The following is a 16,220-nucleotide window of genomic DNA, read 5'->3' on the forward strand; positions in this document are numbered from 1 at the left end:
CAGCAAGAATGTCCTAGGGAAGCAGAGGTGTGCCAAGTGAGAGGGAGGGTGCCTACCACGCTGTCTGTTCCTCCATCAGCTACTTCACTTGCTGCAAATGCCAGTCAGTGGGAGCCACAGACCCTAGATGCCTGCTTCTCCATGCCCCAAACTCAGAAGAAGATCGGGTCACATTGTGGAAGAGACCTCCACGTGCAGTGAGATATCACATAGCTGTGTCTTTATCTCGAGTGCTGGCTGACGCTGTTAGCTCCCTGCCCTGATGCCAGGAAATAGTAATAAGGAAATCACGCTCTGTTCATCTTGTACTTGAAAGTTATATTTAGAGAAGAGAATCGTGTTCTTGAGCCAAAGGGCACTAAATAACCCTGAACCACTCAGGGCACTTGAAAAGATGAGGTATTGAAAAGTGTACTTAGAACCTTGCATGGTGCCATGTGCTTGTCATTCTAGCACTTGGGACAAGGAGGCAGAGGGTCAGGGGTTCAAGGCCAGCTTCTGCTGCATAGTGAGTTGCAGATTAGACTTGGCTACAGAGCCTCTCTCAAATTTTAAAAGGGGCAGTGGGATAGCTTAGTACCTTGTAGAAATTAGTATATAACAAAAAAGTGGGACTTTGGGGCTTTCTCAGCTACTCGTTAAAAGGATTGGGGCTAATGCATTATCTTTCTCCAAAATTAGGTAGCTATTTCCTACTCATAGAAATTTCGGCAGTGATAAGGTCTAAGGCCTTCATGTGTTATTTAAAGCAGTGTGCTTCCTTTGTAACTTTTCAGTGCTAACAGAATTACAGTGCGAACTTAGTGCAGTCGTAGGCATCTGCGTGTGGGTACATAATTAGATGGAGATAGCCATCTAAACACTCCCTGGCTACCAGATGCCTTCCAGACACCCTCTGTGGCTGTTGGTGAGTTGTCTGCCTTTAGTGTATATAGTTTCTCATTTGTGAGGCACTGGCTGAGAAAGCAGTCTGTCACGAGATACCGTGAGGATCAAGTGGGCTAATTCATGCAGTGTGCGCCCAGCCTGGAACAGTGCTCAGGAACATTAGTCATCACTATTATTTCCATTAGGCACTTTTAAATTGCATTCATTTTCCTAGCTTATGCCTATTGTTCTGGTGTGCTTTCTGTTGCTGCGATAAAGACTGTGGCCAAGAACAGCTTAGAGGAAGAAGGCACTTTCAGGTCATAATCCAAGACTGAAGGAAGTCTGGGCAGGGACTAGAGCAGAAACCAATAAGGAACCCTGCTTCCTGGTTCACTCCCTGGGTTCTGTTCAACCGTCTTTCTTATACAGTCTAGGACTCCTACCTAAGTCAATTATCAATCAAGAAAATGCCCCAGACATGTGCCTGCAGGCCCATCTGATCAAGGCAATCCCCCAGTTGAGACTCCCTCTGAGGATAACTCAGAGCTATGGCAAGTTGGCAGCTTGAACATGACCAGAACTACACAGCTATCCTTGACTTCACCTTTCTTGGCTAACAGAAGAAAGTCTTAAGTACGCTTTTTCTTTTTCCATAGGAATTTTTTTTTAACTTTGGCAAAGAATATGAGAAATCTGTCAGCCTACTGAGTAAGAGCAATGATAAGTCAATGAAAAACTGAAATTACAATTGCTGGGAAATACTGAGAAAAGCAGAAGTATGCTTACCACGGGCCTTGGGGGACAAGGGTCATACACAAGGGAAGTCATGGAAGTACTTTTAGTTGTAATGCAAAATAAACCCACCCCCTGATTACACTTCTGTCAAGGCAGCAAATCCCTGTTTTCACATCCATTTTCTAGCCCACATGAAAAAACACAACAAATTCAGAGAGCTCCGAAAACCACTGAGTTCCCACTCCAATGGGACAGCAAATGTGCAGGTAGGACATTCGACTCATTGCGTCTTTCCCTCATCTTCAGACTGCTAGAGCTCAGCAGAACGCCCACCTACCTTCATCTCATCACAGGTGCATTCAGCTAAACCAGGCCTCCCCCCACGGTGCTGCCCAGTGATGGGGCATTGAAGTGCTGTTCATAGTCACCATAGAAACAAGTGAGCTAAATTGCTGAAGATGGTGAAGTTACGTGTCTTCTGCTTGAGTTGGAACAAAACAAGGCGGGAAGTCAGGAAAACATTTCCACACACACATGCCCTCAGATGGCACTCAGGCTAATGTGGCATTTTGGAAGAACACTCTATATTGAGTAATGACCAGTAAACCCGTTGGCTTCACTTAAGCAAAGGACTACAGGAGTGGTGTTGAGTAACGTTTCCAGGAACTTGGGCTACTATTATAACGGGAACAATTTGTTAAATTCATATACTCGTGATTTTAACCCCCAGATTAGCCTGTATTCACCATGTTTCCTCGTCCACTGTCCCTTTCTCATAATCAGTCAATAAACATAATAATCAGCTTTGCTAGAAGTCCTCCCCACGGGGAATCTGTGGCATCATGCATTTGCTGAAGACTTCCATCCCTGCAATATCCTGCTCCCACGCCTGGCTACCACTGGCCTTCTCTTGTAGATAGTCTATCACGTATTCAGTGTAAACCCTGCTCCAGCTGTACACACGCCTCTGTTTCCTTGGCCAGCATTCTCCCACCAAACGTGCACTTTCTTCTACCAGTTCATGTGTAACTCTTCCTTCAGACGTTCACTCAAAAGCTGCCCATTTTAGGAAATCTCCTCAAGACTACTCACGATGATCCTTTTTGCTTTTGCTCTGCCTTTGTTCATGCCGCCTTTGCCCACTTCCTCATGAGTGGATCTGCATTGTACCTGTTTTCTCATGGTCCTATGAACTTTTGGTGGCCTTGATCCTTTTTAGACACACTCAGATTCTAATGAAAACTGACAAAGGAAAAAGTATTAGCTTAAAAATCCTCTAATAAACCCCCATCTTGTTTACATAAAATTTCTCATGTATGTCGCTTTATACCTAAACCAGCATATTCACTGTGTCTTGTTTAGGTTTTACTACATGTGTGTGTTTATTTTTCAGTCTATTCAGAACGAAATTCAAATGAATATATTTACTTATTTTTTTCATTGTATACAGTAATTCAAGATGCCAAAAAGATCTTGTTTAGATGGAGGTTAGCTTTCCAAATGTCAGTAAATTAACTAAATGTCTTCTAGGTTTATTGTAGTTTAGGGTTGTCTCTTGTCTCGCTTTCTACTTCCTTTGATCTGGTATCGAAGTCACAGTGCTACATACACTTTATGTATGAGAATTTAATGCTAACTGCTTTGATGTGAGAATCCCATCTGAGATCAAGGACTGTCCTCACCTCCCTTGTGGCATGAGCTATAATTGGAACTGGAATCATGCACGATAAGGCATGTAGATGCCTCAGAATGTAGTGCCATCTTCACTCAGCAGCATCCCTCGGCCTGTCACTTCGTCACTCTAGCCGCTCTCTGAGCAGAGACCACAGGAGACTAGGTGCGGAGCAGACAGGCTTTATGGAGTGAGCAGTGGTGACTGCGGAAATCCATGTCTGCAAGGCTGGATAGGATGCTCAGCGTGGATGCTGCCAGCCAAATGTCAGGAAAGCAATCCTCCCCGGCATGAGCAGGGGTGAGAGGGCACTGCTGACCCACCTCACCGTCCTCATGCTTTTGATCCTGTGGTCTACTGATGGCATTTCTAGGTTTTCAAAGACACAAGTCCTCTGGCAGACAGCAAGGCTGGATATGTTGAAACCTCTTAGATAAATGCCAGAAATGTAGTCAAGCACTCACTTGTAAATGTCTGTGGTACCTATGACTGACTGTATTTTTTTCCTGCATGCTCATCCATCGTGGTGTTTGTAAGTAGCAAAACAATGAGCCTGATTTGTTCTCCTTTGTAGAGCCAGGCCGAGGCCCACTACAAAGGAAGTAAACATGCCAAGAAGGTCAAAGCACTAGAGGCAACGAAAAATAAACCCAAAATGGTTTCTTCCAAGGACAGCGCAAAGGCTAATCCCAGCTGCTCCGTCAGGCCAGTCACAGGCGACAGCTCTGACAAATCAGGTCAATGACACTTTTTGTTCTTTGGCATTGTCTTGTCCCTCCCACTCCCCTGCCCCAACCCCACCTTCCTCCCCCTTGGATGTTGCATGTTACTCTCCATGATTTATTTTTGTAATATGATATGTTTCCCTCACAGGAAGGAGTATGTGTTAGCACAGAATGTAAACATTTGATATGTTGCCATTCCATGTTGTAAAATATATATATTTAAATATATGTGTGTATATAAGTATATATGTATCAAAATAAGCAAAGACTGTTGGTCCCATGTTCAGGCAAAAATCAAGGAATGGATATAAAACAGTGGTATTATTCCTTTCTGTTCCTTTTATGTTTGGTTTGTGTTACAGGTTCTTTTGGATAAGGGATTTTTAAACCTGTTAATAATATATATTATTATGTTAATAATATATATAACATATGTATTATCCTCTAATCTCAGTGAAGAGTTGGGGGATAACGTTTTCTGAGAGAATGACATAACAGATTCTGATTCTTTAACACTTCTATGAAGCTCTTCTCTGAATTACAAATAGACTCAAATAATTTAAAGGAATTATTTACGAAGCCAAGAATTGCTTAACAGAAATCCTTAATATATCATTAGAAAAGTGCTGTTGGTGGAAGAGCCTCATAAGAAAATCCTTTCGTACAGAACCTGTAATATCTGAGTGAGTTCTTTCAGTGGGAAACAAAATTCTCTCTGTCTCTTGCAGCGTGGATACCATGAAATTGGGTGTTGATAGGCTCGCTCTCACAGCTGCCCTTGGGACCCGTGATGGATTTGTCATCCTGTTTTAGTGGCTAGCTGAGGAATGGTGTCTGTTAAAGGACAGTAAGAGGACGTGTCCCTTTCTTTATGTTTGACTCTGGCGTTAGAGACTTCTATGTTTTGGGAAATACACACTTCAGGTTCTCTCCTGATCATCAAAATCCCTATAGCACTTGAGGAGGAAGCTGAAGAATGCTTACCCATGACTGCCCAGGGCCACTAGAGACAGGCAAATCCATTACCATAAGAGGAGAGTTCAGAAAGCCTCTCTTCAAATAAGAAAACTATGTACAAAGGAAACGTTATTGCTTAAGTCCTGTAGATTCTGACTCCAAAAGCATGGAAGCCTAGGATTAAGCTGCCAGATTTCGTGTCTATAATAATGATCCTTTGTGCTTTCTAGGAGAGGGTCACCAAATCTTACCATGTGCTAAGTCCTGGAGTGTTTCATAGCACTTCTAACCTTGTAACAGAACCCCCATATAGGCGAATGGAAAGCCTAATATTTAACCTATGCCTCAAGCACTTATTAGTGTACATACCAAACACCGTCTTCATGTGTGCAGTGTCACAACTGGCATTGCAGCTCGAGGTGAGGCCATTGTCAAGGCAGTTGTCTGCTAGCAGTTGCCCTGCCTCTGGAAGAGCAAAATCTGCAGTCCCGTCCCCTGACTTCCCACCAGCTTTCATTTTCCACAGAGTACTGTTGCCTTTATGAAACAATACTCTGCCAAAGGTTTTATTACCTGTCTCGTTGTCTTCACCTCCAGCAGAACGTACAAGTAAAAAGATAAAAGAATGGACTTAGTGTCACCCCATTTCTTCAGTGTACTTTGTGGCTTGAGCTAATCAAATAGGCAATAGGCTCGATAAATACTCCCAACACTGCAACCGAATGTGCTCAGCATTTCATGTGAGCCCCATAACCATCTGGGAATTGTGTTTGCTCTAAGGATGGCAGTAAAAGTAATGAGCAGAAAGTGAACTAGAAAGAGTCAAAGAGAAGAGGAGATAGAATCAAGGAATCAAGGAGAGAGCAACGTGGACATAGGAAATGCAAATGAAAAAGGCTCAGTTATGATCACAGGCTCTCAGGCCTATAGGGTGCCCAGTGAAGACTGTTGAAATACACTTCAACAATTCAAGGTTTTTCTTCCAACGTTTGAACGTTGGCATTCGTGGAGGACTGGTGTTCACAAAACAAAGGGACCTCCTAGGCAGCTATGTTTGCCTAGTGAGCTACTGAACCAATCTAGGGCCAAGAATGTAGGTGAGATTAACAAAGAAAGAGGACCAAGGTTCAGGGAAAACCCCGGGAGATGAGAGTGGAGAGATGAAAACAGAAATAGGAATGACTGCATTTCAAAGGTAAACATGAGGTGTCCTTTAACCCTGAAATCTCAGCTTCCCCTGTGACGGTTCCACAAACCTCCTGCCACTGTACCTGTGGTCTCTCAGCATGTAAATCTCTCACTGGGAGATGCTCCAGGTGTGGACCAGGAATGAGGAAAATGTGTGCATTTGGAGCACCTCACTTTCCATGACACCTTACTCAAAAATCTACATATTTGCAAAACACATTGATTAGATTACCCATGGCTTGTAATATATTAATGTGAATGAAATATAATATTTCTATGATGGCCAACGTAACACTAACGTCAATGGGGGACAGTGTTTTTAAAATAACTGAGTTGTACTTGTTAGGTGTATGTTCTTTTGTCCCCTTTAGCTGAAACTAGTTTCTAAATAAGAATTCCTTTGTGTTTTGTATAATTTCCAAGGGAGGAAATTAGCTTTACCCAACTAGAGAATCTGATATAAGTAACCTAACCAAGGATGACTTGCTAACCACCTATTTCTAAGTCCTTGAACTGCTTTTTGTTATTATTACATATTCTAGTCAGCACCTTTCATTCATTTAAAATCCCATGGGAAAACAGAAGACACAAAAGCCAGTTCTTTCTAACTGGCTTGGGTAGAATAAGGTGAGAAAGTGAGAGGAGGAGGACGGGAGGCAAATTGTGATACCTGCCTGACAGAAATGCCTCTCTCAGACCACACTGCCTCTAAAGACACAGCCAAAACTGAGTCACTCACAGGGACTCCATAGTTGATTATCAAATCCCGTGAGACTGAAATTCACCCAGCAATGGTCTTTTCTTCTGGATAGAGTCCCTGGCCACTGGTTTTAGGCAGCAACTGTGATGCCTAGGGTTTTGGATGAGAAGAAGGCGGCCACCCCATGCCTGAACCCTCAACAATGTGGGGAACTGCTCTCACCACAGAATTTACTAACCCCGCTTCTTTTCATATCAACTTAGCAGCAGAAAGTTGTTGAAGGGAAGCAAATTTCGAAGGAAAAGAAAGAATGAGGCATTGAGAGAGAAAGCTTTCAGGAGAACAGCATTCTGGGATTCATTGAGTACCATTGGACATAAGACAAGGACTTGGAGTATGTGCTGAGGTACATGGAGGCCTCTGAAGACCTCTCTGGGATCCTTCATGCTCCCCAGGAGCACACATAGTTCATTCTGAAATGTGCACTTCCCATCTTGCAGGGGTTTGATGAGTCTTTCTACCCGCTCCTTGACACTTGGTGCAACCATTTCTCTCCTTTATGTTATATTTGGAGATATAATTTGGCTCACGTTGAATCTGGGTCTGTACAATACAGAGAGATTTGTTATAATAGAGCCAACAGATGTAAGAATGTCAGGATGACATGGCAAGCTCTCTGGGTCTTTCTCTCAGGTCAGTAAATAAAGTAGGTTTAAAATACAATAGCAGGTGTCTCATTTATAGGAAATCCCAACTGCATGATTTTCAAAGGCTAATGAAAGTTGAGTAAGAATAGCTGCCCCACTCAATTCTTCAAAGCTGAGGTAGAATGAAGTGTAAAATACAGACAAGTAGCTTTCTGGTCTCCCAGGATCTGCCCCAACTTTTAATGGTGCTTCCGTGGGTGTTGGGAACATAGTGAGAAGGGGGAGGAATGTATCTGGGGAGAATTAGGGTCAGAACACAGCAAGCATGAGGCAGCCTCAGGAAGACAGCCGGAACAGATAGGCCAACACTGCACCCAGATCTCTCCCTGGAGCACACGTGTCGCAATGGCATGAGGCACTGCCCATCCGGTGGTGATGCGCCCCCCCACCCCCAGACCACATTGAAGGCTCTTTTGTGACAGCATTTCAGAACTTGGTACAGGCTCAGACTCACAGAGCCTTCACAGGAAACCTTATTTCTTGCAAATAACGAACCATCAATACAATCAGCCATATCCCATATCCCAGAGCCCTAGGCTTTATATTAGGCCTTTTAAAAATTAATGAACTAATACAATGCAGAAAAACATTTCTGGTTCAAAGTATATTAAAGTGACTTAAAACTAGGGAGACTTTTAAATGGTTGCTCTCTAAGCAAGGGAAGACATGAGGAGCCATCTCAAGTGTCCAGCTAAATTTATAAATGCAGTTTAGAGCAAAAACAATGGACACAGATGCTCTGCATGAAATACAGCCACAGGACCTTTATAAACACGCCGCGCTTGCAAGACGTGGTCACGTAAGTGTTTCCGTGAGGACCCTTCAGGAGCCCGGCCACAAGAAGGGCTAAAGCTGGTGCCCACCTTTTCTCCAATCACATTCCAACCAGGGTCTCCATGCAGTTGGTTGTCCTGGACGGGCTTTGGCAGGTCAACCGAGCCTTCCACAGGGCTGGCCTAAGAACACCCTTCATATCAGATATCTACATTATAGGCCACAACAGTAGCAAAATTACAGTTATGAAGTAGCAGTGAAAATGGGTTAGGGAGTCACTGCAACATGAGCGACTGTATTAAAGGGTTGCAGCGTTACAAAGGTTGAGGACCCCCACTGCTCTCTACAGTGGTGTAATAGTGTGTGTGTGTGTGTGTGTGTGTGTGTGTGTGTGTGTGTGTGTGTTAGATGCAGGGGTGCAGCAGCGAATAGAAAGATTTTTCTATTTGCTATAGCCCTATTCTAAGGGCTTCTCAGTCTAGCAATAGTTAAGATTGGAAATTAGTGATATAAATATAAATAATCTGTAGCCACCACCTTCAGGTTGCTCCCAAGACTATGGTAACGGTGAAGAAGTGTGACTGGCCCAGCATCTCGAGTGGTAGACCCTGCGGGAGCCACCCCAGTAGAGTCAGGGAGAACCAGGGACTCCTGTTCCAACTCACTCTGATCCCAGTCACTTCTCAGCTTCCCTGACTTAGAGCAACACAGGCAAGAATACCGGGGGAGGGGGCAAGGAGGAATAAAGTCAGGTACCTCGCTCAAGTATGCCCAGATGTAGTTTTTCCCAGAGTTAGAAAGTAGGTGCATACTTAACTTTTCAGCGGCCACTTACACTTTAGGTATGCCAGTGACCGTGAGAGGGACAGCATACATTCCGGTTTTTGTTTGTTTGTTTGGTTTTTTTGTTGCTGTTGTTTTGATAATCCTAAAGTTCTTATGCAGCTCTTACCTATAGTGTTTAACTGTAATAGGAAGAAGCTTTATTTTGGAAGTGATACATTTTTTATTTAAGGGGATATTTGAATAAAACCATTCATCTCATGGCTGGAGAGTTGGCCCAATGGTTAAGAGCACCGGCTGCTCTTCCAGAGAACCTGGGTTCAATTCCCAGCACCCATGTGGCAGCTCACAACTGTCTGTAACAGTTCCAGGGGATCTAGTGCCCTCACACACACACACACATACATGCAGGCAAAATATCAGTGCACATAAAATAAAAATAATACATTATTAAAAAAAACATTCATCAGGTTACAGCACACAAGAAATATCGTTGAAGTCCAGTTGACAAACGTAGATGCGACATGTCTAGAGACAAATAACACTGACTGGGATGAAGCCAAGAAGGACACTTCCAGCATGGCACAAACCTGACCCTTCCTTCAAAAGGATACGTTTGGTTCCCTCCGATGCTTGTCCACATTCCTACCAGAATTTAAAGCCATTCCATTGAAGACGCTGGCAGTGAGGACATGGGGATTATTTTGTTGCTTCACACCCATGAGCTTTGGAGACTCTGAGATGGCAATGGAGTTCCCAGGGCAGGACACCTCCGTGCAGCTCATCTCTGCAATTGCTTTGCGTGGGAGCCCGTGCCTAGGTGTGAACAGAAAGCTGTTATCAACTCATGCAACCATTCAGTGTGATTTTCCCAGGAAGGCTTGCTGTTCAGTTGCTTACGTTTGCCCTATTGCCCTGTGAAAGAACATCTTCAGTTTTGTCGAAGAGTGCCCCTGGCAAAGACTCATCCTTTGGTCCCCATGCATGTTTACTACTTTTATGTGTTGTCATAAATGGAGCCAAGTTTTCCAAAAGGCAGCTTCTTGTTTGCACTGACTGCCGCTGCGTTCCATCTGTCAGCCAGCAAGGTCTTCCTAAGTGCACCTTCTCCCTTCCAGTACTCAGCAGTAGGACCTTCCGCTGTTAAACAGAAGAAAATAATAGTTTCTTGCTCCGACCATGCCTGTCATTTGTAGACAAGTGCCATCATAAATTTGGTATACATCTATCCAGATCCATGGAGCCAAGATTTACTAGCCCTCATAAAATAATAGATTAACTGTATTTATGACAAACATCTTAAGCCTGAAATTCAGGGGTACAATCATGTAGAACATAAATGAGCCCTATCTGTCTGGAGAGAGCAGGCCATTATACTAAAGCTCATACACTCCTGAAATGTTCATATATCATGGAGACTTTCAAAGGAAATTTCAGAAGCGAAAGTGCCTCCATCTTTGCTCATGCCTGCTGAGGATGACAGGAGAAACCGGCCAGGTGAAGCTAGTAGCTCCTTAAACATTTGTCTCCACCCGAAGCTAACTGCTACAACTTGTGACCATTTGCAGCAGCTTCAAGGAAAAGAATGCCAAGGTTTTACTATCATGCTTTCTGCTCTTAAAAGCTCTCCCTAGTGTTGCTTTTTTTTTTTTTTTTTTTTTTTAAGTGATCCAGGGGAAAAAAGGTGAGGCAGATATATGATCAACCTGTTAACTTATGATTTACTGGGGACATGTTCTAAGCCCCACCCCCCACACCATAAACTGTGGGTTGTGCCTCATTAAGCTTATCACCTTTACAGACTTCCCTCATCTTCAGTTCTTTCTATTTCAAGTCGTATTCACCTCTTTTGACGACCCTTATTCACAACATTTCTGCCTTGAAAAGCTACTGGAATGGAAAAGACTTTGTACATACACTGAGTAATTTTGTATAACCACAAATGCCCTTGAGATTTCAACAAAGGTTATTATTTATATTTTAATGGCATTCCTTTTATTTGCTTCAGGAAAAATTCTCTTGTTGTGGCATATTTTTCTGACAAGGCTGGCTGCTCACATAGAGCTACTCAATAAGTATTTTATATTCTGTGTGCCAGGCACGTATGTGAGACAGTTTTTTTTAGGATGCTAGGCCCAGTCCTAACAGCATCATCTAGTACCACACAAAAATCAAATGTTCAGAAGCAGATTCCTTAACCCCTGCCTCGCTCAAGTACGCCCGGATGTAGTTTGACCCTCCCCACCTAGAGAGCTCCAGGGTCAGCCTTGGCAATGTCCGGGGGGGCTCACTTGGCAACTGTGCAGAATGCAAGGGCATTAAGGACAAGGTTTTTTACACAGAGAGACCTACAGACATTGTGGACGTCAGAGGGGCCCAGGTAGAGCAGTGTTGTAGCCGCAGAGGCACCAGTGGACCACGCTCACACTGCCCAGAAGAACTGTGGGGTCAGGGACATCGCCAGAATCTCCTGACAGACAATGGCCAGTGGTGCAGCGGACGGGGGAGCCATCCTCCTAATACCGAAATTGTGTAGTTCCAGTGTGTCAGCCTGAGAGAACACAAACATGAAGGCATGGGGTTCGAGCCTGTGAGAGCTGCAGCTGGAGCAAGCAACGCTATAAAGTCTTTCTTCTTGCCTCTTTCCGCCTTTTAGAGCGAAAATGCCTAACCCATCCCACTGTCACATTTTGGAAATAGCTCATTTGGTTTCCAGAGCTACAGGGAACTGACCTTAGACAGAACAGTGCTTTCTATTGCATTCACCTGATTTGGTTGAGACTTTGGGCTTTGGACTTTTGAGTCTGGGACAAGCTAAGATTCTGAAGCAATTGGAATGGGTGAATGAATTTTGCATGTGAGGAGATGAAGGTGGAAGTCTGGAGTTTGAATGTCCCCTCCAAAGCTCACGAAGTTGTTTCACTTGACGTAGCACAAAGGCTATCTAGAAAGCAGATAGCTGTGCTATATGGAGAGTGGGCCCTCCCAAGACACCAGATTTTTAAATGCCTTGATTCTAGACTGCCCAGTCTCCAATTTAGAGAAACAAACTTACAGTGTTTATAAAGGGCTCAGTTCATGGTATTCTGTCATAGGAGCAGAGACTGGGCGGAGACACAGCAATGCTTAGGATGATTACCATATGACTAGGGATGATCTTGGTGCCCAAGCTAGGCCAAGTGTTTTTAATATAGTTTTACTTATGGGCTATACATCTTCTGATGGAAAGTGAGGCCTAGAAAGAGGGAGAAGAGACTAGGAGGATATCTTCAGGTTGAGGGTAGTTACAAGGTCACATACCACCCAGGCCATCCCTCAGCTTCTCTCCTATGACTTGCTAGCTTTTGGGAAAGCTTTGTGGACTATAGTACTGTATGCTTTTTAAAGGGTTGCTCAGGAATGTTTTATTTACTAAGTAGCACTCTTTGAATTCTCTTGTCTGGAAAGCTACATTGTTCCTTTTCCCAGCCTGCTTTCCCTGCTGGTTTTGTTGTTGTTGCTATTGTTTTGTTTTGTTTTGAATCAATTTAGGCTGAGCACGGTGCCACATGCCTCTACTCCTAGCCCTGGGGAGACAGAGGGCAGAACTCTGTGGATCTTAGGGTAAGCCTGGTCCACATGGCAAGTTCTAGCCCAGCCAGGACTACATAGTGAGATTCAAGTGGTCAGTGGATTTACATAATGATACGTTAGTCAAAGTGTGATCTCTGAGTGCCATTTACCTGCATTGCAGCTATGGTATAGTGAAAGGAATGCGAACTTAAAGTCAAGCCCGTTAGTTGCACCTCTCTTTGATATAATTTTGACTGAGTCATGCTTTCTGACCTATTGACTCATCTCTAATACCTACCTCCTAAGGTTGTCAGGATTAATGAGCTAAAAGATAATGCTAGGTGCTCAGCGAAGCGCCCAACAGGTAACAGGCACTGAAAAGCTGGTAGCCATAGAAAGCAACCATTTGCTCACAGGCGCTCGGGGCCCTGCCCCTTACTGTGCCATCACTGACACACTGACATGCAACCGTGTCCTGCACGCAGATTCCCTTTATGTGCCTCTTTATTATCTCCGAGTAATTGTATGCACATGTGTTTTCATTCCAGGACATTGAGGCTTGATGAGCCCGGTACCCTGTGAGACATTTAAAATGTTCCAAGAAAACCCTTTGGGTCTTCCTCGTGTTTCTGATCCGTCCTCTGTCATCGCTAGTGCCCTGGTCCGAGCATGGCAGTCACATAGGTAGCTTGCATCGGATGAATCCTTTTAAGGAAAATTTAGTGGTGGAGGCCCTGGCTCCTGCCCTAGACGGTGGGTAAGGTGGCAAGACGCCAGTTAGCTCTTGTACGTCCCCCAGTCAGTGTGAAGGAGGCCAGGCCACAGCGTTGAACACAGGTACAACCCAACACTTCCAGTGTTTAGAGAGAATTTGGATGTTGAAGGTTGATCAGTGTAGCTCGAGCTGGAACCAGTCTTGACCCCTGAGATCAAAGATTTAGAGGACATGGGTGATCTGACTGAGAAACACGCCCTGCCTGGCAAGGCCAGATGGCATTTGTGTCGGTCAGTAAGAATTTTGTCAGCTCAGATATTTAATTCACAGCTATGAAACTTTCTTGGCATATGGCATTTATTTGGTGATTCTTCTGTCCTGTTAATGACTAAACCTCTAACTATACTTTTTTTTCCTTTTAAATGTGAAATGGCAAAAATAAATACTAGAATTTTTCTCACAATAGATATTATTCTTGCTTTTAGATATTTGAATTTCTGTCTGAATTTTATAATTTTTCCCATCTAACTGGAAAAATGGCTATTAAGATAAAATACCACTGTTCTAGCACATCGTCTTTCCTAATTCTCTCGTAACAAATGATTTTACTCAGTATTGAAATGAACTGATGTGCAGCCATTTCCTTAGTGTCCATGAGGGGCTGGTTCCCGGATCCCTAAAGTAGGCTAGAATCTGCAGATGTTCGAATTAATCATACAAAACAGCAAAGTGTTTGCACAGAACCTACAGGTAGCCTCCCTAGTACTTTAAATCACCACAGAACATTCACAGCACCCGCTACAGTGGGAATACTGTCAAAAAGTTGTTTCACCGTCTCCAGAGAAAGATTATAAGCAAATATCTATACGTGTGCATTACAGACCTAATTCTTCCCTGAACAGTTTGATTCATAGTTGGTTGAAATTATCGAGGCAAGCATGGGTACATAGACTGACTGTCCTGCGATTTTGAGTTTAGGAAAAATTGTTTATTTCTCTTCAGCGAGAATTAGACTCACTCTTTCAGCTAATCCAAAAACCATAATGATGAATACCTAGTTAAAAATATGGGCTCGGGACAGCTTAGTTGAAGTGCTTGTCTCACAAGCATGAATACCTTAGCTTGATGCCCAGAACCCAGATGTGGGTCACTTTGCCAGTGCTGCAGATGTGGAGACAGCTGGATCTCTAGGGTTCGCTGGCTAGCCAGCCTGGCTCACTCGGTGAGTTTAGAGCAGTGAGAGAGCCTGTCTCAAAGAAAAAGTAGACAGTGTGCTTGAGGACCAGTTCTCTGAGCTCTTCACACAGGTACCTGCATACACACACACACACACGCATGCGTGCACACATACATACGTGCATTCATATGGATGTACATGCATACATACATGCACACAAACACTTTCTTCCCTAGGAACTATCGTTTGAAAACTTGTTAGCACAGCTCTTTTACCCAGAGTGCTTGTGGCATTGAAAATTTGGAGAATCCATGCCTGCATTGGTAAAGTGCCTTACCAAGAAGAACAAGGTCCTGTGGATCCCCAGTCCCTACAGAAAAATCCAGGAGTGGCGGCGCATGTCTGTAACCCCAGCACTGAGGAGGCAGACAGACACGCGTTTTTCTGGTGCTTGCTGCCCAGCCAGACTAGCTGAACCAGCTGCAGCTTTAGGGAAAGACCCTGTCTCATACCAACCAGCTGGGGAAGTAATTGAGGAAGGCACCTGATGTTAACCTTTGACCTCTACATGCACATACAAGTACCCGTATGCACACCTGAATATATCCATACACAAAATATAAACATTAAATAGAAAGAATCATTTCAGAAGTGGACCTCACAGACATAATAAAGAACCATAAAAAGGTCCATTCCATTAGGTCAGTGAATTCTTTCTGGGTTCTAGAACATTATTCATGAGGGGGCACACTGTGTTTGTGTTACTGTACAATGGAAAAAAGATGATTAGTACCAAAGAAATTATTTAAATAAACTATTTGTATTATGCATCTTAAAAGTAAATAAAAGCAGTAACATGAAAATAACAAGTAATGGACAGTTAAGAGCTAGAGAATATTTTAAATTAAAATAATAAAAAAAATTATGCATACACAGATACACGCACATGCATTCCCTACTAAATATTGTGCATTGTGGCAGGCACTGGTGGTTGAAGGGTCAGTACCCCACAGAACTTCACACATTTCATCTAAGACGATGATGATACAGGCGAGAAAGGAACCTAGGCCAGTGCCTGACAGTGAGTGCATGGAAGGTGAGCATGGACAGAAATGCAGGCAGAATGAAATGATACATGAGGACATGATAGCTAACCATTCTGTGTGTCATGGATTCCTGCGGCCAGCCAATGAAGCCTCTGGTTCGACCAATGCTTTGAAGTGCACATGACACAAACATACCTGTCAGTTTTTGTTATGTTATCCAAATATAGCAGTAACCGTCCAGATGGGTTCTCGCTGTGGGTCTAACATCTATCTGAACTTAAAGTGATGGCAAACACGCACCTGTTTCTGCATAAGTGTTCCGTGACAGTGCTACTGTCCCCTTGGTGGCAGACCTACAGACACTGCTAAGACTGTCATGTTCATTTGAACTGAAGGAAATGCTAAATTTTAATTAGAGATTAATGAAAGTGAAGATAAATATTTGCTAGCCAGAGCATGTATGCCTGTATGCGTGAATTTTAGGTGCCTTGGGAATTAGAGCTCTGGGACTGTTTTTTTTTCCCTCTCTCTAATTCTCATATGCTGTCATAGTGTTAGTTTAAGCCTCGATGAGAATATATGGGACAGACACAGATAGGACAGGAAGGAAATTTTCAGG

General features: G+C 43.5%; 1 protein-coding gene across 6 annotated transcripts in view; it reads left to right on the top strand.

Annotated features, from left to right (window-relative positions):
* Znf385b (zinc finger protein 385B) overlaps window positions 1-16,220 on the top strand; it is a 286,071-nt gene that overhangs the window by 245,119 nt on the left and 24,732 nt on the right. For all 6 annotated transcript variants that reach the window (XM_055600670.1, XM_055600671.1, XM_055600672.1 and 3 more), the window contains one exon: window positions 3,852-4,014. In XM_055600670.1, the coding sequence (XP_055456645.1) occupies window positions 3,852-4,014 (163 nt within the window). The remainder of the gene's footprint in view (window positions 1-3,851; window positions 4,015-16,220) is intronic.

The sequence above is a fragment of the Psammomys obesus genome, unplaced genomic scaffold, assembly GCF_907164565.1.
Source record: "Psammomys obesus unplaced genomic scaffold, mPsaObe1.curated_primary_1811, whole genome shotgun sequence".
Classification (NCBI taxonomy): domain Eukaryota; kingdom Metazoa; phylum Chordata; class Mammalia; order Rodentia; family Muridae; genus Psammomys; species Psammomys obesus.